At 35.1% G+C, this 24,099-nt stretch overlaps 1 protein-coding gene across 1 annotated transcript; it reads right to left on the bottom strand.

Annotated features, from left to right (window-relative positions):
• Window positions 1–577: 577 nt before the first annotated feature.
• Window positions 578–22,854, bottom strand: clptm1 (CLPTM1 regulator of GABA type A receptor forward trafficking). The gene is given in 14 exon segments (NM_001003647.2): window positions 578–1,793; window positions 3,640–3,807; window positions 5,566–5,701; window positions 5,786–5,881; window positions 5,978–6,168; window positions 6,251–6,344; window positions 11,913–12,157; window positions 12,255–12,375; window positions 13,932–14,017; window positions 14,193–14,310; window positions 15,535–15,693; window positions 15,802–15,925; window positions 17,377–17,501; window positions 22,769–22,854. Coding segments are annotated over 14 exon segments (1,896 nt in total). The 5' UTR covers window positions 22,823–22,854; the 3' UTR covers window positions 578–1,614.
• Between the last annotated feature and the right edge of the window lie 1,245 nt (window positions 22,855–24,099).

The raw sequence follows: 24,099 nt of genomic DNA, 5'->3' as shown, positions 1-24,099 counted from the left end.
ACGTATTAGATAAAGGGGAGGGGATCAATTGTTTTAACTTTTTTTTTTTTTTAGAGTCAAAATATCTAGATGAAGTAAGTATAAAGTAATACATTTCCTTCTTTTATACTTTTTAAACTTTGGATAACCCATTTTGATAGTGCCTCTTTCTAAAAAATACTCCATAAACCCAAAGAAAACTTTGCTTTTGCCCATTGATGTTTCTCTAGAGTAAATCTAAGAGATAATTTAATAATTAAATATGACCGTTTTCACAAAGAGTCATGCTACTATGGTAAAATTATTTTAAAATAATACTAAATGATGTATTATAATTAGCAGCTAAGTCTTTACACTGGTAACCACAAAATATTTTCCAGAACAAATAAATAAAATAAGCATATTTGCACCTCAAATGGAGCAATCAAATGTTTCACATTTTCTCCATAATCATTATGTGGTTTCTATTTAAAATCTTCAGTATTTACTCATTTCTCTTGCTGTATTTATGAGTCATGCTTTATCTCAAACCTTTCAAAAGTATGCAAAACAAACGCAAACATAAAACTCATGAGACAAAAATAACTCCAATGTCCACTTTAAACTGTACTTAAGCTTTACTATAAACATGAGTGATCAAATTTTGGAACGTACCAAAATAAAAGCCCAATCAACTCAGAATTACGGCACCAAAATAGGACAAACCAGACATTTCGTCCCACGCAAGTTCTTGGACTGTGCCATGAGTCCAGCCGAACCGGACACACGGAGACACACGGTGGTCCAGCAGTGGAGTGTGAATATAATGAAACTAGTTCTCAGTGAGAGGACTGGCAATTCAGCTATTGCTAGACAGATTAACGTCAGCAGGATTACATTTTACAAGCTGATAGGCTGTACAGTTTTAGGACATACAAAATAAAAGTCAGAGGCTTTGAAAAAAAAGAAAAGAAATCATGACCATAGTTATTAATAATATTAATATATAATTATATATTAATACCTACAAGGCTGTTATTTCTTTATTTTTATGTTCAAGTCTGCAACATCAAATCTTGTTTTAAAAACGTGGAAAGTCTCTCGTCTCGCACGGAATTGACTGTTTGTTTGGTCAGCTCCGTCCTACTCTACGCTGCTGCGTCCTGGTACCCCTTCACACATGGAATGAACAGAAAATAAGTACACTGAATCAGGAGAACAGTGAGGTTTTGTTTGTCCTCTTTTCCTTAATCTTGTACTTCAAAACACAAAATGATATGTACTGCAATCGCCCTATTCACTCCAGCCGATGGGATTTAATCTCGGACCACCTAACCCTTCATGTTATTAGTGTTTCCAACCCAAAAATATACAATACAGTACATCACATTTTACTTCACTTGGACTGCAAAAATATGGGAGATTGGAAAAAAAGAAGAATGATTTTAGGAATTCTACATTAAATATATTTTTTTCCTGTGGATCCCACACAACGGAGGATCGTTGAACTGAACTTTTTTTTTCCTGCAGTCTTTTACGTAATACCATTAATCCAGTTCCCTTCCCTGACAATTAAACAAACTCAGCCTCGAAGATGCATCATGCACCTTCAACAAGACCAGAGGACAAGGGAGAGGAGGGGGGGTTAAAAGGGGGTTAATCATTCTTCTTCTCCCCCTCAGGTTTTTCTGTGATGGCAGCAGGTGTTTCGCCAGCTGCCGGCTGGGCTGAGCTGTCCTTGCTGTGGTCCACACCGCTGGTCCCGAACTCATTCACACGGTTGGGATCCACTCTGTAAATCCAACGCTGGTACAGATAGATGAAGAAGACCACATCTGTGGGGGAAAAAATTGACAACATGTCCAATTAAATAGCTAAAAAATATTAGCAGTATTCTTTTGTTTTCATGAATGATGCATGCTAGGCTGTGGCTCATTAGTACAGTTAACATTACTGTATGTATGCTTAAAGGTGCAGTCAAGCGGCAACCTCTTGCGATCCCTTGTGAAGCAAATGTGGAGATAACTGAAACTGCAATTCACCGAAATTCTGCTAGTCCTGGCTCCATTATAGAGCAAATTTCTATTTACCCCACTGTTAAATGACCAACTTTACAGTAGGAAAATGGTGTTTACAGTCTGGTACAAAGAACGATTTTAGTTCATATAGCTAATATTACCCTTCATGACAACTGTGAGAGGATGAATTTTCTATTGCATAAGTAAGGGTGTGGCCGCTTGAGTGACAGCTAGGTTGCGTCACTTTACCTCAGCTGATTCCGGCTGATTAGCCGCTGAACTCAGCAAATACATATATACATATGCATATACATATTCAGCGTATTTTTGTTTTGTTTTATGTGGCTTTTCATTCTGGTCAGAACACAAACAAGTTGCAGGTAATAAAGTATTAAGCGTTGAATATTATACTCCATTAAAAGGAGTTTTCATTCTAACCATCACCTGAAATTAATATTTTAGAAACGGCTTCTATTTCTTGCTACTGAACAACAGAAGACAAAGATCACCTCATGTGCTTTATTCAGTGTTAAATACTAACAATGCGAGTTTGAACGCCATTTTACATGACATTTAATGCCATACTACTGAAAGCAGCAGCAGATAGTTCACCTCAGATCTTAAAAATAAAATAAACTGTTTGAAATTGAACTTTAGAACCACGACTTGCAACAAATACAAGTGATTCAGCATGTAAATGAGGTTTAATATGTATTAATTAGATTATAAACCTTACCATTTTGTTGGAGTGCAGTAAGTGCACATCTGTGCTTCTGAATGGCTGTATTTAAAATTCTGTTGTGTTTCGTCTGGTGCAAACAGCAAATTGCTTATCACTGCTAATCTCTTCACGTAATGTGTTATTTGTGTTACAATGTAACCTGCTCACATAATGTTTACATTTGTGATATTTATATCATTTGCCAATTAATAACCTCTTGTGGAACTCTGAATCTGCGTCTCATTTCGGAGGCTGTTACTGTCCACCAGAGGTTGCATTTCAGTCGCAGGCACATACTTTAAAAGCCTTGCTGACTGAATGAATTGCTCTGTTTTCCACCAAGGCAACCAGAGTGCTGAAATATAATTGACTAAACTGGCATTGGGCAAGTGACCAAAACAAAAACATACATTCCGGCACAGAAAGCACATTTTCAAAGCAGAATATCAGACTTTAGCATTGTTTTTCAGATAAACAAGAATGGTCACTTGGCATGTTTCTTAAATATCCGCAGACATATTTTGGTATTTTTATGCTTTACAAGAGTCAAAAACTTACATACAGCACCTTTAAAGTCTGCATGAACCAGAGGTCAATATGTTGACGTACTTCCAGCTGAGAGCTGTAGAGGGTGGGACTTTCTTTTTGTGCATCATTCACTGGTAGCAAACTAATGGTAAGAGGGACGTGGTTTAAGAAAATTGTGTTTGAAATGAATATTGCGTTTTGAATGTTGAGGCAAATGATCAAATTTTAACTGAAAGATTACCAAAATTTTCACATTAATTGTTCACCTAAAGAACATCAATGTGAACTAGCAAACTAAATACGATACATTTCGATTTCACACAGACTTTAAAAGATACTATTCAATGTAACAAATAATTGAAACATTCATTTTGGAAAATTCAGGATGTCAGAGGGAAAGGTGTATGCACGTACCATCTCTGAGACAACCTATTCTGTACATCATTGGCATCTTGATGACGAAGGCAAACAAGTCATCTATAAAGGTATTCAGAGCCTTGTAGGTGAGCATCCTCCAGGGAAGATGGGCTACTGACTTCATCTTGTAGTTGATGAAGAGCTGCGGCGTCATGGTGATGAAACCTGGACGAAACAAAAAACACACGAACATTTAACAGTTGCACGAGTCAGAAGAACAAAGTTTAAAAAGCAATTAGGGTTGCTTTTGACAGATCTAAATCTTTTGACAGATGACTAAATAACAAATCAGTGTTTAAGAACAACTTGAACTTGTATGAAGCTGTTCAGAACAAAATACGACCAAGCCGAATGTCAAGAATCAAACATCTTACGATAATATTTTTGGCTTGTAAACAGCTTCAAAACACCACTGGTCTTTTTGACAATAATAGAGCAGGTAAGGTGTAGCTCTGAGGCTCTGCCAAAAGTAAAAACTTGGAAAAGCGGCTTTGAAATAGAAACTGAAGTATTAATTTTATTTAAATATGACTCTGATACTTTATTTATAATACTTGTATAAGTGTTTTTCTTATCAGGGTTGTATGAATAAGCATGATGTGACTTGATTACAATGTGAAAGTTTGCAAAAGCTCTGCAGTTCAACAATGCTATGATCAGATACTTTCTAAACTGCTGTTTTTTCACCACTGTAATTTTTGTTATGTTTATTTTGTTGTCGAGAAGAAAACACAGCACCTATTTATATGCTCTTTCAGCAACATGAGTGGTGTCAGAATGCTCACTAAATGCATTACTAGTGCTTAGGTATTTTGACTGCAAGCAAAAAGAAAAAACATATCTGTTACAAGTATATTAGGGAGCTAAATGATTCAAGGGTCTTGAAATGTTTTTGATGATTTTCTTTTTCAACTATATATTTTTGATGAAAACACATCAACAGAAAAATGTCATGCAAATGATAGGAAGCTACAAAAAAGTCAAAAAAGAGATATACATAAAAACAGCACAATACAGGATGTAAATTAAATCATTAGCTAATGTGTTATTCACAAAACATCTATAACATATGAGAATATATTGTCAATAAGTTCTTTACAGAATATTTTGAAATAATTATTTACGTATTAATTTTTTTTTGTGACTTCCTAATATTATTTCTGAACTACTAATGCCATCAAAGAGAATCACGAAAAATTGGTCCTGTAGCTCATTGAACAGTCATGGGGTTGATTCTCAAGAAATGCATGAAAGAAGTAAAAAAATAAAATAATATAAACTGATAATAATAATAATAATAATAATAATAAAAGTTCATAAGAAATGTAATTACAAAATATATCAAATTTAAAAATTAAACAAAACAATCAAGAAACAATAATAATAAAAATAATAAATAATATAAATAAAAACATTTAAATAAAATAAAAAATAAAAAAAAAAAATATATATATATATATATATATATATATATATATATATATATATATATATATATATATATATATATATATATAAATATATAAATAAATAAATGAAATAAAAAAATTAAATTAAATATAATTTTTTTTGGAAAATTGTCTGCAACTCTATTTAAACCATACCAAAGAGCCACATCTGACAAAACAATTCTCTGTAACTTTCATTATGAAATCCATTAAACATGAATATATGTCAACATGCAATCATATCCCCAGGGCTAACAACTGGATTTCACCAAGACCATACAGTGCTCTTTCTTATTCTATTTCACAGCACTGTAGAAAATCATTTGAGCCTTAAATGCTACTAAGTTGAATTCCCCTTTGCAGTGTTTTCCTCAGGCATCTAGTTCTTATTTGATGTGGACACAGTCTGGGAGCGTGCTTTTGGTAATCACAATTGCATGAAGACATAACAAACATGATGTGAAGCTCTACTTACCAAAGGTTAACAAGAACCCATAAAGCATACTGAGCACCCATGAGTACCAGCCCTTGTGTTCCACATATAATAAGCTATACACTGCATAGCATCCAAACAGAGGGTACAACAGCCAGGACAGGTACTTAAAGGCCATCTGGGGAAAAAAAAAACATGTTAATCATGGAACAATTTGAATTCATCTGAATTTGCTCTAATGCAGCTTAAAAGTGACTCTTACGTCATCATAGATTTTGGTTGAAGACTCCACATATGTGGACTTGTCTTTGAATACTAATCTTGGGACAATTCCAGCAATCCTGTTCTCTCTGTCCAGCTAGAAAAAGAAAAGAAAAGAAAAGAAAAGAATGAACATCAATTTAGCCCTAGCCATTTAAGCGATCTAAAATGTCTGGCAGTGGCTTCATCTCACCCTGACGTCCATGACTTTGGTGATCTTCCAGAAGTCGATGAGCAGGCCAATAAATACGCTGACCTGGACCACAAAGTTAGTCTCGTTGTCCAGGATATAAAGCAGCACTACAAGAGACTGGAACACTCCGAATATGATGGAGCGTACGGAGAGTCCCTCCAGAGACTGACGGCTGTTCCAGAACTGGATATCTGCAGAGAAGATAAAATGAGACGGTACTGCTCAGATCCCAGAAGCCACAAGTCTCAAATAATCAAAACAGTATTTATTTACCATTCTTAAAGGCCAGGAACTCAAAAATGCTGTGGACGATGGAAACTACAATGGTCAGGCCTAGGAGGTAGGGGTTGGTTTCAAGCAGAGCCACCTGTTAAAAGAAGCAAGCAAGCATATAAACACAAAAAGACTTGTAAATGACATTTAATACTGTGCTTGTTGAACTGTTAACATTATTTCACCTATTCATGAGTCTAATTTGTAGCATAATGCAGTGTTTCCCAACCCTGTTCCTGAAGGCACACCAACAGTACATGTTTTGGATGTCTCCTTCAGAGGACCCATTCATTTTTGGTTTGTAGACTCTTCTAATGATGTGATGAGCTGATTCAGGCGTCTTTGATTAGGAAAAGTTTTAAATGTGGACTATTTGTGTGCCTCCAGGAACAGGGTTGGGAACCACTAGCTACTGTATGTTTCCATCCAAAAATGCAAATTAACTTTATGCACAAAACTGGATTATCACATAAAAGACGTGCGAATAAAGCAGCGTTTCCATCCAATGAGTCAAAGTGAACACAGCCATAATTTCCTGATTAACTGGCGCCAAATATCAAAAGTAAAAACTTAATTTACTACAGTAGGAGAAGCTGTGTGAATCTTTTTTTCATTTAATAAATGACTTGCGCCTCAGAAGGCAATCCTGACATGTACTGAATGTGCGGTGAATTTGAAAGCGTCAGGCGCGAAGCGCAGATGCTCTTGACAGCTCTGGAGGTCATTAATAATATAATAACACTAATACTTAAATGGTAAAGCCTGGTTTATACTTCTGCATCGAGCGATCGGCTTGACCCATGGCGCATGACTTGCACGTTGTCGTGCATTTATACTTCTGCGCGCTGTTTCTGTTGCTCTGCAGTAACACTTCCGTAACGCTAGTTGGCAGTGAGATGTTTTTGTTCCTCTGTGACGAGTTTCTGCGCTGGTATTTTGTTTTTTCTGAACGCTTTCTGAATGTACAAGTGGCTCGAACTCACTCATGTTGAGGCAGGAACCGGCGGACGTGCAACAACTTTAACCATGAGGTAAACACAAAACAAAACTTTTCATCTTGAGCTCCTTCATGGGACTCGGCACTAGTAAACATTCGCTCTAAAGAACTTGCATAGCTCTCATCATAGTTATCATAGTTTTATTCAAAACTTATTATATCAAACTGTTTATCATAGTTTATGCGCATCTTTTTTTATCAAATGAAAAGATTACTCAGTTATGCGTATGTTTTTTTTATGCGCATTATGGCATTTTCATCAACTAATATTTTATGCGCATCTCTGTAATGCACATAAAATAGGAGGAAGGAAACGTAGCTACTGGCATATCGAATACTACTTTAAGGTTAAAGTCTCAATGAAACTACTTTATAAGCACTTTATGTATTTTTATGCCGAGTTCAGACTGCATGATTGTAGCCCTGATTTTGACTCGCCAACAGGTTTTGAGAAATTGCAGACAAACGCCTGAAATCACAGGCAAATCGGTGCTCGTGCATGTAAGTGACAATCACACAGTATGAACTATCAAAGACGCGGTCTGAGAGAATCGCCGATGAGTCGCCGATGCCTGTGAGATATTTGGTGTGCTGAATATCTGGAGCTATCGGCAATTCAAATCATGCCGTGTGAAATGAGTTTTGACTGAAAATAACATTGGCGATCGAGAAGTTAAAAGTTCTCCTTTTCAGTTTATTTGGACCCAAGAAATAGAATGAAAACTAGTGTAAATTTAGCAGGAGCACCCCTGTCTGTTTGACATGTCTTGTGAGCAATATCACAACCGGGTCAAAAAAAGAAAGTTGAGGAGAAATTGCTAATTCCCTTCAAACCCAGGGGAGCAAATATGTACATTTTCTACCCCATTAAAGGCTTCTTTCTCGTCATGTAGTCAATAACAAGAGATATACTACTTGTTTTTGGTTGTAAGATGTAGCTTGGACAAAGTTGTCGCCGATTCTTTGTATTGTAAAGTCATGCAGTGTGAAACCCCCTTTCGTCAATCCATCTTGCAGTGTAAACAAAGCAGCAACAAAACGCTAAATCAGATAGTCATGCAGTGTGAAAACATCTGTGATACGACTACTTTGAAAATCATGCAGTCTGAACTCGGCATTAGATGTTGCTCTTCTGAGACGCATTGTCTGCCATGGTGTTGCTTTTATCCATTTCACTGTAAAAACTGAAAAAATAAAACAAAATATGGTGCAATATTAACTTATTGTTAGGGGTGTAACGATATTAAAACCGAACCGAAATATTGCGATACACCAACCACGATGCGTATCGCGAAACTCTCGTGGCGTACCGCGGTACTCTCACGCCCCCTACTGCCCATTGTTGAGGTTGACGTCACTTGTCTCTAACTAATTGAACCAATTTAAACACATCTTTATTATCACATTTGATTAAATTGTTTCAGATTGTTCAGATTATTTCATGATGAGGTTTTGTTCTAAATATTATATTCTAAAGTTAGTATTTTAGTGCATGTCATATCATGTGACTTGAGTGAGCATCACACTCGTTACTACTGGACGCAGGATGGCTGCTTCACATAGTACTGAGATTGCAGATCCCCCAGACACATTTAAGTCATCTGTGTGGAAACATTTTGGTTTTCCAGTAAAGTACAGGAATAGAATTCGTGTCATAGACAAAGCGCACACCTGTCTGTCTTAACTGTTTCACGAAACTTACTTGTAAGGAAAAACATTTAAAAAGTGTGGTAATTTCACAATGTGAGGGTGTAAGCAACAGAACTGCCAACAAAAGTGATTTAATATACAAAAGTGAAACCATAATCATGCCCAAATATACAAAAAAAAAAGAGAGAAATATTTACACTAATAAAAATAATATAATAAAGTAGCAAATTCAAACAAAAGTATCAAACAAAAATTTGTTAAACTCGAGCAAGGGGATGATAGTGAAGACAAACAAAAGAAATAAATATAACAAAACAATTCTAACTCATGAATAACCCCTCTTACCTCGCTAAAAACTGATGAAAAGAAAAAAAAAGGTCTTCAGCGCCGTGCGCCGCATTCTTCCCTATACTGAATAAAATAAACAAAGATGACCTTCACCTCTTACCTGATGTCTTTAACAATACATTTTCTACGTGTTTGCAAAATGGAAATCGTATGACATTTTTCCTATCCACCTTACACTAAGACTGAACTTGAAGAGATACAGCTATATTGTCGGGAAGGAGCGGAGCCAAAAATTATTTACAAATGAATTGAAATAAAAATGTACAAACCTCACAAAATTTCTTAAAGTGGGCAAAAGTAATGCAAAATAATTTTGCCCAAACGAAAGTTAAGCAAAAACAACGAAAATCATAATCATGTCAGAAAAATACACGAAAAACGAGATCAAAGGAAAACGCGCTCTCTCTCCCGCTCTTCCTGACATGCTTTTACATTCCCGCGTTGCGTCGCCAAATGATGTTCCCGCTGATGATAGATCGGTCTCCTGACCAATCAGCTGTCAAAACACGGACCTACAGAAATGACAGGCATCAGCTGTCATGAAGGCGGACCTACATAAATGACCGGCATGGAAGGAGCGGGAGAGAGAGAGCGAGAGATCGGAAGGCAAACATACAGCCGGCTACAACCCTAACATTAGTTTCAGACACAACTGCAATGTATTTTACTGGTGAATATGTCATGTAAAGACACTTTACGAACACATTATATATATTTTTATGTATTATATACATAAATAACATAAATAAATATACATAAATAAATAACATATATAAATATACATTTTATATGTATTATATGTATTAAATACACATTATGTATATTTTTCATTAATTTAAACGAAAACCTATCTATCTAACTGAAACCATAGATAATCAAAAATGAGCGTCTGTGTCAGCACAGAGATCAAGCCTCTCATCGGAGAATACGGATATTATGGTGTTTTTGAAGTAGATCTTTCACTAGTCTACACTGCAGTTATTTATTTAATTTTAGTTTACTTAGTTAAGATGGCTGCACTAAAGAGTTTTTTTCTGACTAGTCTGTATTGGAGGTATTTGTTTAATTTTTGTTGTTTACTCGGGTATCCTGACTGTACCAAAACTGTGATGACAAAGTTAATAAAGAAAAAGTTAAGATGTTCTTGTTATTAAGTAAATTGTCCCTTAGCATTGCTGTTAACATGACATCAACTCTAACCCCACAGCAAACAAAAACCGAACTGTACCGAACCGAACCGTGGCTCCAAAACCGTGAACCGAACCGTGCCTTTGGTGTATCGTTACACCCCTACTTATTGTATTTACTTAACTGCCATTTCAAATCGGCATCAAATCTGTGATCATACTTGAGTGTGGACAGTGCTGAAAACGCCACTCTTGCTTAACTGTATAAAAATAAAAAATGACTTTTTTTGTATTTTTTACTTGAACTATAGGGTATTTCTAACTGCATTTTACCAGGTTTCATCAAACAGTAAATACTTTTAAACATGTTATGAGACAGCCCTCACTGTAGCAGGTAGCACAGTGACAAAACATATGTCAATGTCACATACATGTTAGCACGCATGCATAGCGACTGCCCTGTTGTTTTTGATTTTTATGAATGAATGCATGTAAAACGTCTATAACATCGACGAGCATGCGTGAGTGGTTGTCGTTAGAAATGAAAATTATTTGTATTATTTATTAAATTACACATTACAGCCCGGGTTATTACAGTCTACACCTACCCCAAACCCAACCATCACAGAAAGTATGCTGGTTACAATGTCAACTACGTAATGGATGTCATCATCTTTTTCTTCTTGTATTTTTAAGGTGGTTGGCACCCAATATTTTGGTGCATTACCGCAACCTTCAGCTCCGGAGTGTGAATCAGAGAATATGTTTACAGACTAACGCATGGTTTCCAAACCCTGTTCCTGTAGGCACACCAACAGTACACATTTTCATTTATTTTCTTTCAGCTTAGTCCCCATTTCAGAGGTCACCACAGTGGAATGAACACCCAACTATTCCAGCATATGTTTTACACAGTGAATGTCTTTCCAGCCGCAACCCAGTACTGAAAATCACCCACAAACTCTCACATTCACACACACACTCATACACTACGACCAACTTTGTTTACCCAATTTACCTATAGCATATGTCTTTGGACTGTGGGTGAAACCGGAGCACCCGGAGGAAACCCATGCGAACATGGGGAGAACATGTAAACACCACACAGAAATGAACCTGTGACCTTCTTGCTGCGAGGGTACCCACTAAACCACCATATCACCCTCTACACAAGTTCAACATCTGCCTAATCAAACACACCTGAACCAACTCATCGGAACATTAGAAGAAACTCTAAAACCTGAATGGGTCAGATGAGGGAGACATCCAAAACATGTACTGTTGGTGTGCCTCCAGGAACAGAGTTGGGAAACACTGGACTAAAGTAATGGACACTACTCGAGTATGTACTACATTTGAATTTACTAAACGACTGTTAGAAAAGTATGTTCTATATAGTATGGAAGTATATGATTTTGAACGCAGCCTTACAGGCTGCAGCAAGGACTATTTGCATGTTTTGGACATATAACAATTTATATTGTAAACAATAACACTTGCACAGAGCTAACAGAGATATTTTCTTGAGCTCAGAACTCACCTTAACAGAATCTTGGTCCTCGTCTGACTGCTCATAAGTGTCCTCGCCCAGGAAGTTCCAGGGAGAGCGGGCACTCTGGGCCGCATACAACTGCCAGCGCCACAAGGACAGGGGGCAGTATGTGAGACGAAGGGGCAGGTTTTGCAGGGTGTCATTTATTGGGTAATAGTCCTTCTGCAGGTTCCAGTAGTCGTTGAAGTAAACAATGGGATAGTAGTCTCCACTCACTGCATCAAACTTCACATCTGAGAAGAACAAAAGTGCTGTGGTTAACTACAGACAATTCTAGATCAATTTATCAGCTGGGTCCCTTCAGTTAAAAAAAAAAAAAAAAACACTTACGCTGGTCAAGGGGAGGGGGCACAGAGCCTTTCACCCAAGCCGTGTGATCATCTACCATGTTAATAGTGAGATTGGGATGCCAGTGGGAAATGATCTCAACAGGGCCATGACTCTCAGCTCTCTGAGAAGTTGTGAGAACACACAAAGCAAAACTTTAGAAACTGCACATCATGTATATAAATATATTTTATAGAGAAGTCAATCCCAAGATGAAACAGGACAACAGTGAATGTCAAATCAAAACTGTTTTGCTCACAATTGGTGATCTGCAATCATTTCTAATTGGTATTAACATGTTCAAATGTGTCTCATGACCACATGCACTTTCCTTTAATCAAGACTTTTCCCTCTTATTTCCATTACGCTGTACATTATTTTTGCAGAAGTGATATTGAATTAACAAACTCCTGTTGCACTTCTTTCGAGCGATTGGCAAAGCAAGTGAAAAGTTCAAGTGAAAAGAATGAAAGCCTACAATTCTATATTGTGTGTTTTAGCACAGCAATGTATGAATACTTTGTTTTCCTGCACTTTTTTATCAATACATCCCATAACTATAATATAGTCTGAATGTAGCTGGTTTTAGTGGCCGTTTATATTGTTTGATTGTTTGTTAATTTATTTATTGCCACATCTGTAAGTTATTTTTTTATTGGCAATGTCAATACACATCAAAACATTACATGATAAGAACAACTTCATATTTCAATAAGAGATGATACACAAACAAATATATAAATAGAAATAAATAAACCACAAAAAGTAAATTAAAATATTAAATATGATTTTTCAATTCAATATTTGATAAATAATTTAAATTCTTCCTGGTGATGCCTTTTTTAAAACATCCAAAATATTGTCTAATTTATTTATTTATTTGTGTTTTAATGCCATATTAGCAGCATTGGCTAGATTCATGGCAAAACATATGCTAAATATAAAATACAATCATACAAGTTTCTTAACACACTTACATTGTATTAAAAAAAAAATCTACAAAAAAAACATACAAGTAACAACAACACTGAAAATACACAGTCATATACAGTCTTTTAGTTTAATTAAGATACATACTCTAAAATTGCTCCAGAAGACACCTTTTTAAACATTTCATTTAAAATATCTCCACAATAAAAACGTTCTCTAATATCATTTAAAATACACATTCTGTTAAAATGTTAAATATTCTTGCACAAATCACAAATTGGTCCCCCCACCTTTCAATAAATGTGCATGTACAAGTTGAGTGTCCGATTCGAAATCTTGTATGTACAACCTGGTCATGTCTATTTTCAAAACGGTTACATTTACAAATGGATTCACTTTATACAATTTGTTATTCCTACATTCATCCCATTCGCCATTATTCATTAATATACAGATTTAAAACAGGTTTAACATCAGACACAGGAATTTTACAGTCTGTTATTTAAAACTGTTAGGGCTTCCTTAGCTGCTTTATCTGCACGTTCGATTAAAATAATGTCTAACAATACTTTCACATTCTAATGAAATATGTTTTATGGGAAGAGCAGCTTGACAGTAATTACATGTTGGTTGCATCATTAATAAACAAATAGAAATGAGTCAACCAAGAGTGACCAATTTGGCATCTGATATAAGCTGTTTATATATTCTGTTCTATCCAACTTGATAAATATACATCCTAATACTTACCTTGATCATTTCTGGATCAGCTTCAGTTTCTCCTGTCAACAGGTTTTTGGTCTTGAGGAACTTCCTCCTCTTGTACTTATTGAGCACTGTTGAAAAGGAAGTGTGTGAAAACAGGCTTTAGGCTTTTAAGCGGGTTCATCCATGCACTGGTAATTTGTTATTACAGGTCTGCTGACACAGGCAAATGTGTGAACATGAGAAACACAAATGTACCAGTGGTGAGAGACTGTGAACGAAACAAAAAAAACTAAACAAACTCACTTCGAGTGGCATGGACTGTGGATAGTCTGCGGTACTGGCCCTTGCGTTTGGGGTCTGGGTGGAAGCCACTCTTGGTGAAGTAAATGTGCATGTATATTGAGCCATTCTGCTTCACACTCTGCATGAACAAACAAAGGTAGACTGTTTATCAAAGGCATAGGTAGTCAACACAAGGGTTCAAATAAAACACATGTATATTTGGGTGGACATGACCATATAATGTATTTTAGATATACAGTGCTCAGCATAATGGAGTACACACCATTTTGAAAATGAATATTTTTATACATTTCTCAGTAAATTTAGGCAATGTTTTTGGTGCATTTAAACAAAATAGGTTTATTAAACATATATATTTAAAAAAAAACATATTTTAGTCACAAAACATTTGGAAATTGAAGGATAATACAATTAAATTCAAGCAAAATATTGCAAAAAAAATACAACCTACAAAAGTTCAACTACATTTTTTTTTTTGCGTCTCTTGATTTTTCCTCTTTTTTTTACATTTGTATTTAATATTTTTCTTTAACATATAAATTTGGCTGTACTAGTTTTTGGACCGTTATCGTAAGTTGTTTTGTTAGATAAGCTCCAGATTTGGCTTCAATACTGACTAATCTAATGTATATGCACAAATCAAATATTGTATAGCTTCCAATTAAAATATGAATTTAAAAAATAAGATTTGTGAGGGGTGTACTTCTATAAGCTGAGCACTGAATCATCAAGATCTAAAAAGATTTGTTGCGAAACCCTTGATCACTATACATGTATTTCAAGGCAGCGGAGAGATCATAAATTTTTTTATTTAGTGCCATGTCAGCAACAAAGGCTATTTTAATGGCAAGAACATTTCATTAATAAATATTCAATTATAAACAACAAACAAATGACAACATAAATTAAATACAATCTTTAGCGTTAATACATGATCATTCTAAAATTCTTCTCAGTGACACTTTGGTAAAAATGTCATTGAGAGTTTATTTCATAAGACAGCAGAGAGACATCTTTTTAAAGATATGCCAGTCTTTTTAAATTAAGTTTTATTTGTTCACTATTAAAAGTTTTTAAAAAGGTAAAAATGGAAAATCTTTAGATTTTTAAAGTGAAACATCTTATTAAATGCTAAAAGAGTTGTGAACCACAACCTATAAACATACTTGTGTTTTACCATGTTCTAGTGTGCGTCAAAGCTTAGTAGGCACATGTACTGAAAAGCACCAAAACAATACCGCCGTGCAAAGTGGTAATAAATAGTCAATTACACGCCTTCATACATTTTCAAACTGTGCATGTCTCAGACCCATCACATTCACAGCAAGCAAACATGTCTCACCTCAGAGAGGTCCAGCTCTTTGTAATATTCATAGCAGCCATCTCCCGAGTCCCCTGTGGTCCACTCTCCATAAACCAGATCTTGCTGGTACCAGAACAGTTCTTCTGTATTGTTAAAATCTGTAAATATCTCGCTCTCTGAGATATACACATATAAATCCTGTAAACAGACAGGTGATGGTAATCAAACATGAACCTACTTTGAATTTCATTATGTGCTTGATTATATATTCTGCTTATGTTGTTATACATGAAAAGCTACGAATACCATAAGGGTGTCCTTAGGGAAGAGGTTTCGGCTGGGCACTCGCGGAGCTCCAGCAGGAGTGTTGGGATCTGGGGTTGATGGACCTCTGCGAAACCAGCTGCTAATAGCCCAGATGATAAAAATCCTGGGTAAAAACATGAGGGGGTTAACTTTAGACGTCAGTCCTATGATGTTTAAGAAGACTATTCCCAGATCTCATGATGCAACATTGCTATTTTAAACTATCAGCTATAACGTGAGAGTAAAAAAATATATATATTAATATTATTTCGGCCCCTTTAAATAAGAGTAAAGTCAATTTTTGAGAAACACCTCTGGAGAAGGTAAATGCTGTAACTGTGACAATACACTTTAAATATTGCGTGAGTGTGAAATATTAGGAATGCAAATCCCGTGACATCAATTAGAGCAGTCAGAACAGCTCTGGAGTTTAGTTGTTTTCCCCTCAGGGGATGTCCATCGAGTAATGCAGCCCTTAGGACTCACACTGGGGTTGTTACAGTATCATGATCATATCTGGCAATACCAGTAAACCCGGTAAACCAATTTTCATAACACAGCAATGCCAGAGATGTCATTACAAACAAAAGTTGAGCACAGCCAGAGCTTCAGACTCATGGCAGATGGTCTGGACTCTTTTGCAGGATCTTTCATTTGCCAACAACAGCACAGAAGTTGTCTGAATGACACACGTAAAACAACTAATCACAGTTTAATATAAAATAATGTTAAATATAATGCTGATGCATCTACAGAAGAACATACAGAAAATCTAAATCTCCTGGATGCATTTTAAAGAGTCTATGCACATACTTCAGAAAATCATGCATTTGGCTAATCATGCTAAGTGACTAAAACTGTCACAAAAGTAAACACCACAGTATCCTTCCATTATGACTCTATGTGCAAAAATTAAGAATCTGATACATCTCATAGAAACCCTAAAAAATCCATATAACAGATCACAACTTTGAAACTCCTAAAGCTCTTTCAGTTTTGTGTTCCAATGTTCCACTTCAGCACATGACATGTGATGTGAGACTCTTAGAACACTGATTTTGCATTAATATTACCAAATAAAACCAATTAACTGTACTGAAATCCAACGGCAAATACAGCTCAAACACCATTAATAATCTAAAATGTTAGCATATACTTTCTAAAATTTCTAAAATCACAACAAAGCCACAACAAACCACTAAAAGGCTACAAAATTTACATTCAAAAATAATAAAATAAGTATTAATATTCAAATTATTTTAGATCTGTTGGCTCAATCCATACTATAGAGTAGCTATGAACCTGTGTTCAATTCATCCCTACAAATTAATAAACAGTAGTACTTAAAAAGACATGAATTGTTGTTTTATTAACTGCTAGAGAGTGAGTTACAGTTTGCACTGTCAGCACCTAAGGGTTTTTACTCATCGTAGTAAACATGCTGCTGATGATGTGACAATATAAATGATTTGAGTGATTTTATGTGAGTTACATACTATAGCTTTAAAGTGAGAACACCAGGGGGAAAATAGTTATGAGTTGCACATAATTTAAATTTGCAAGATCTGAACTCACCTAAAGAGGACACCTTTAATCACCTGCCAGGCACTGGGCTGTTGTTGTTGCTGTTGTTGGGGGTCCTGTGCAGTTGCACCTGTCTGAGCTACCTGACCAGAGGCAGCTGCCCCATTACTGCTCACCTGCACAAAACATTTAGTGATAAACAATTAATTATACATGCAAAATGTTTAGTACACATTGTACAAGGGCAGCACAACAAAATGGAAAGAAATTGCAACTGCAATTAAGCAAATGCTATGGTTTTTATGAACATCTTTTCATGGAAGATCAGTAGTAAATCTCCTTCAAAGCCCAGAAAGCTCTCACATGAAACTCCAAATACTCATAAAGACTACATGAAATCCCTATGGTGGTTGCTAGATTTAACTGCTTTAACTGATTAATAAACACATAAATATGGAATATTCTCACAGAAAGACTTAAACACTCGACTTAAGTTATGAAGCGAGTGTGAAGTAAAAATGTCTGAAATGTGGCATTTTCACATGCTTTTAGATGTAGCAGCAACAAAGCCATAGTTCACAGAGAAGCTACACAGTCATTATCTTTAATTTCATAATCACACAAATTAACTATCTACGATAATGAATGTGTTGCTATGTAGCTTGTAAGTGAAATACAAACCTGTGTAGTAAATGTTGCTCTAACTAAAACTGCTGGGGCCTCATGTACAAAGACTTGCGTGGAAATCATACTAAAACATTACGTACGCACAAAGCTGTAAATGTGCGTACGCAGTGTTTCATACATCTGAATTTTTTTCTGCGTACGCAGATTTACAGCTTTGTGCCAAATCCCACGCATATTCTTTTGTACATCAGAATGAACGTGAAACTGAGCGCAACATGCACGAGCACAAAACCCCTCCCTGCCTCCTCCCCCATATGAATATGCTAATGACTCTACTTTGGCAAAACCCAAACGAAAAAGCAATGGCAAAAGCAAGCAAAAAGAGAAACTTTGAACAGAATGTGAATTGAAGGTGCTGCTTTCAGAGGTAGACTGGAGGAAAACGGTGTTATTTGCAAGTTTGTACTCCGGAATTAACAACAAAAAGAAAAAAAATAGAGTGGGAGAGTTTAGCTGATGCGGTTAACATGTTGTAGTACCCTTAACAGTCTCAGTGGCGCAGCTCGTAAAACGCATGTTAACATGTTTTGACACGTACGAGCATGAACTCGGTTCGAATCCAGCGTCTGATGAACTCATTCTTCTTTTTTCCCCCGCTACATATCAGATTTTGCCAACTATTTATCACGAGAAAGACAAGTAGGAATCATTAATAAGTCTGTGCATTATATTTTATTCGCACATTTATTGAATGGAAATGTTTCCGATTCACGCATGCAAATTCATCTTCAGGTGGTGCCTTTATAGCAATGTGCATGCAGTAGATCGTTCCCATTACAATGGGAAAACAGGCGACCGCTGCAAATTGTGTTTTAATGTTTGGCTGGTTAACTGTATGGTATGGAAATCTTATATACCTGCTAGATGAACTTGTCTCATACAGCTGCCATAGCAAGGGTCAAAGACACTTTGTAGAGTGCAATTTAACACAACTGCCTCTAGGAGTCGCCAATGGAAATAAAACAGACACGCACAAAAAATGTAATATAGCTAGCGTGGAGCTGCGCACATTTTCACGTTCAGTTCATCGTTAGTACATCCAAACGTAAGCAATTCTGAGCGTGAAACCTGGCGTATGCAAAGTTTTTGTGCGTACGCAATGTTGATACATGAGGCCCCTGGAGATTTACTACTGTTTACAGTAAAAATGTGCAAAACAATCACCTTCAATTAATCGTGCAGCCCTACATTGTACACTATAAGATCAGACCCAGATCACAAAAGTAGTTTTTTATTTTTGCACCTTTAACCACATTTGTTTTAAAACAAAAATCTCCAAATAATAAAATTCAGATGATTTATTATTTTTGTATTTATTCATTTATACTTTGAAATACCTTTCAGTTAAATAATTGACAACACAATATTGAAAAGAACAAATATTGCATTATCTCTTTAATTTAAACAATTCATATTATTATTTACTATAACTCTGTCTGACATACAGAACTACAATCCAAAGCTCAACTACAATCCAGTACTAAGTTAATGATTACTGATAATCGACATATTTAAAAAAACAAAACTGATCTTTCCTATACCACAAAACCCACACACATACCCGCTTGTTTTTAACTACTAATTAATATGAGTTGAACCAATAGGATTCTTACTTTTTTGTGAAGACTGTAATTGTTTCATGTTCAGTCCACTTAAATTTGTAAAAACGATTTAGTTAACTTATTTAATTTGTGTTGAGACAACATGAAGGAATATTGTGGAATCCAGCATTTTTTTTACATTGTAATATGTAGGTACAGTCCAACTGGTGCTTCCTGACAATTCTGAAAAAAAAAAACTCATAAAAAGCTCATACTTTTTCAGACTGATTCAAGAAAAAAGAGGCTGATAAAGCTTAAATCAGTCTGCCATTGTCTCTAAAGAAAACAAAATATGACCAGTTTCAAACAACGTGGACACAAAGAAATCACTTCCATAAATATAATTTCAAGTCCATAAAGCAACTACTGCACCTTTCATGTACCTTTGTATTCCCACCATTTGCTGTTGATCCACTAAACAACTAAACTAAAAAAACATAAAAAACAATTGTTCAGAGAAAATGATTTGGATTTGACACTACTGGGTAAATATTAACTTTAAATCTTTTTAACTGCAGGGTGAGCATAGAATTGCTTCTGACTGGATTTAGGTCAAATAAATGGAGACAGAAGATGGGAATCTGATTTACAAATGATTCCGGTTACAATCCAGATGTCTGGAGAGTAGAGCTAACAGCTTTGAGATAACAACAGGTCCCAAAAGGCCTGTCACCAAGTCCAATGATTGTACCTCAACATAATGCCAGAAACATACAGAATAAAAACATACAAACAACATTTTTTGAAGTTGTGATATAAATGTAATAAGCAAAGTAAAGACTTGGTTGCTATTAACATTTGCATTTAGACACTTGTGTAGAGTATTTATTCAACTTAAAACTCTCTATCAATGTTTCCTGGAATGACTTACTAATAGACCTCATGCAGGGTCAGATGGTCAGCTAACCACTGCCAACACTGATTCTAAATATGGGGTCCCCCCCCGAAGGCTCTGTCATGAGACCACTATTGTTCTAAATATGCAGCCAAATCAAAGTGCATTGTAGTTTTCTGTTGACATGGTTAATAGGTACACTTCATAGATGTATCATAGATGTAAATTAGTGGTGTAATGGACCCAAAATCTCACAATTCGGATCACACTATGGTTTTTTTAGTCACAGATCGGACCATTTTTTGGATCAGCCAAAAAGGAGAAAAGACAAATGTAATTTGCTTTCTATTCATCACAAAAACAGTACTGCAATAAACTTTTGGTTTTAACAAACAGAACTTAGTACCTGTGATTTTATTAAAAATAAAATGAAGAAATAATCGGCTGAATAAAAATTTTGTTGTATAAAATTCTGTGAAAAATTCACTGTTACTAATACTGTTGCTGATAATGCTAAATGTGCAAATCTAACATTATAATTCATCCAACCCATTTTTACTTTTAGTCTTATTTTCAATAAATAATTTAGTTATTCACTTATTAAATGCATGTTTCATTGACAAATGTGTCATTTTTGAAAAATTATTCAGTGGCATATTTTTGATATGCTAGTTTTTGGTCAAGTAAAGCTGCCTACAACCTTCATTTTTGAGTGTCAAGTTAAATGCATAAGAAGGTGATTTTAATCTTTACCATAAACTAAATTATAAACTGTTCTCCCAGTACTTCTGTATTATTTAAAGCCTTAATCTCTTTTTTGCTCTTTGCATGTTTCAAATGCAGATTTGAAAGCAGCGATTGGACGGACTAATAAACACATGCAAACCAACACCGATTATAAATTATGCTGCATGGTTGTTGAGATCTCAATGTTTTAATGATTACTCATGCAGCTTACACATGCAGGCTAAACAAATAATGACAGAAAACACCTTTAATAACCTAAGAAACCCACCGCATCCCGAATAACCTACCACTACTTCTTCAGTCATCATATTTTACAGCAAAGCATTAACAGTCACTCCAACTTGATTAGACAACAAACAAGACATGAATGTAAAAAAAAAATAAAAATAATAATCACACAATTTCAAATTAAATAATTACATCAAACCAGTTTTCTATAAAATCACCAAGCTTAACAAGAAATCTACAAAACTACTGAGAAACTGTCATCTGTTTACATTTGGCAGCCCACATTGTGTTGGAAAAAAGTGTTAGTGAACCAGAGTAGGTTTATAAGTCATAACACATTCATGACCTTTATAACCTGTGTAATCAGTAACCACTGGGTTATTCATCAAGACAGGCAAAGCTAACCTCACTAACATAATCCCAGCAGCTAAATGCAAGTTTTAAGTCCTGGTCTGTCATCCTGAGAGTTTAGATCCAACTCTGGTATAAAACCAGAAAACCAAAGTCCTGATGTTCTCAAGAAAAGAAAAAAAAGATAATACATTAAAATTCTCCATGAAAGCAGATCTCCAGGATCAAATCTGACCATCTCTGACTTAAACCTATTACCCAAGTAGCTGACTACACACAATATGCTATAATCATTACTAAAGCAGTCACTACCACCACAGTTCCTCCATCCATACAAAGACACGTGCTATTGTGTCACGATAGGGTCTACGTTAACTAGAAGATTAATAATCGGGATTGCACAATACTGCCATCTTTAAACTGCTTTGACATGTGAAGCTAACAGGAGAGCTAAGCAGCTAGTTAGCTTACGTGCTAACACTGATCAAGTCATACAGTCATTAGCATATAACACATTTAACAATAACATTTATAAGCAGTCATCTACATTATAGGCTATTTCTCAGAGCCTACTTAACGTTAGTTGTATATCTAGGCAGCATGTTATAACGTATAAGGACATTAAATGTGCGTTCAAACTAGTAGATGGCTAAAATGCTGTCAAGGCGAGCAGTAGTTTACTAGTCTTCAAAATACAGCCTGTAAGGGATATATATATATGGAGTTAAATTAAGCTTTGTTGTGTTTTCAAAATAATAGACCTGTCGGTTAAAATAAGCCACACAATCGGAAAGACCCTCCGTGACTCAGGCAGCCTTTCTCCCCCACTGCATGTTGAATTAAAGGGGTCGTTGATTCAGACCGGCAATCTTGTTTTCTTCTTTAAAACAGAAGCGAAGCACGTATTTACTCTCGTGGACGCGTAGACTGTACTGAAACTGTTCGTTGACACGTTTAACCGACGGCTACATCCTGTCATTTCGGTTATTCTTACCTCTCCGTTGCTTACGGAGGACTGCTGTGTTGCTTGAGTCTCCTGCGCCGCCATCTTACCTGTCTCTATCGCACACTGTAATGTGCTGGTATGTAATCTGATGTATCGCGAGATTTTTTTGGTCTGGAAGCTACGAAGTACGAATTTCCGCGAGTCGGTTCTTTTGATCAGTTCGCTTGTAATGAATCAATCCAAATATAAATACGTCATGAATGAGAGACTTTTCAACAACAACAATAATATCACTTATAACGTTAGTCAGTAAACCCTACATAATCTCTCATTGGCCTGGGTTCATCAGAGGTTTAAACTGTAAAAAGATTTGTTCATAATTTTTTTTTTATTTCAAACTAATTTAAAGAGATCTCATTTCAAATTCTGCATATATTTTATCCTGTCAAACATTTTCTTTCCAAGTTTAGACAGTCATAGGATCAAAACTGTTAATTTGGTTTGTTACAGCCAGAAACTGTGCTGTGTATTTTTTTTAATTGTCAATTTACATAGAAAATATTATACGAGATCTCCAAAGTCATAACTTTTTTTTTTTGTTTTTGTTTAGAATACCAACATGTTATTTGGGGATTTTTGAACTGTAACAAAAAATAGAAAAGGAAGCTTACGTTATTATGATAATATGATAATATTTACATATTCAGATGCAAATTTAATAACCAAAACCATTTTACCCTGCTATACTAAAATAATTAGAACATTAGAAGTTTTTCTTTCTTTCTTTTTGTATTTGTATTGCTCTGTACTTTGTTCTTTAAGCATTATTAATAAAAACAACAACATTATTAATAATAAGTAATAATAATAAAAATCAGCATCGTTTTATTGCTGTTTAATCATTGTCGATGAGGTTATTTGTTGTAATTCCATGTCTCAATTAGTTGATTTGATGATTCAGATTGTGATCTTTTTTAATTCAATTTTAATTGGTTTTTATTTATTTATTTTAGTTTAGATTATTCACCCTCAAATGTTTTTGATATTTTTGTATGTTTATTTTAGTTTTTAAGTAGCCTATATTTAATATGTTATTACAGAATTCCCCCTGGGATGTGATTTGATTTACCTTTTTTATTGAACAAAAAAGAAAAATAATATCGATAGCAGCAAAAACATTATTAAAAAACACAAAGTCAGTGGCTACAAGATTGCAGCATTCTTCAAAATATATTCTTTTGTGTTTAACACTATGCAAAGAAACTCAAGCAATTTAATTCATATTTTGAGAATTTGTACTCCATACTTGTTTCTCTTTATCATTTATTAGATCTTTTAATTGTATTTATGTAATTATATAATTTTGTGTTGTTGTTGTT

The sequence above is a fragment of the Danio rerio genome, chromosome 15 (genome assembly GCF_052040795.2).
Source record: "Danio rerio strain M-AB ecotype USA chromosome 15, GRCz13ab, whole genome shotgun sequence".
Taxonomy (NCBI): domain Eukaryota; kingdom Metazoa; phylum Chordata; class Actinopteri; order Cypriniformes; family Danionidae; genus Danio; species Danio rerio.
The sequence above is the reverse complement of the archived record's forward strand: the minus strand, read 5'-3'. Positions and strand labels throughout refer to the sequence as shown.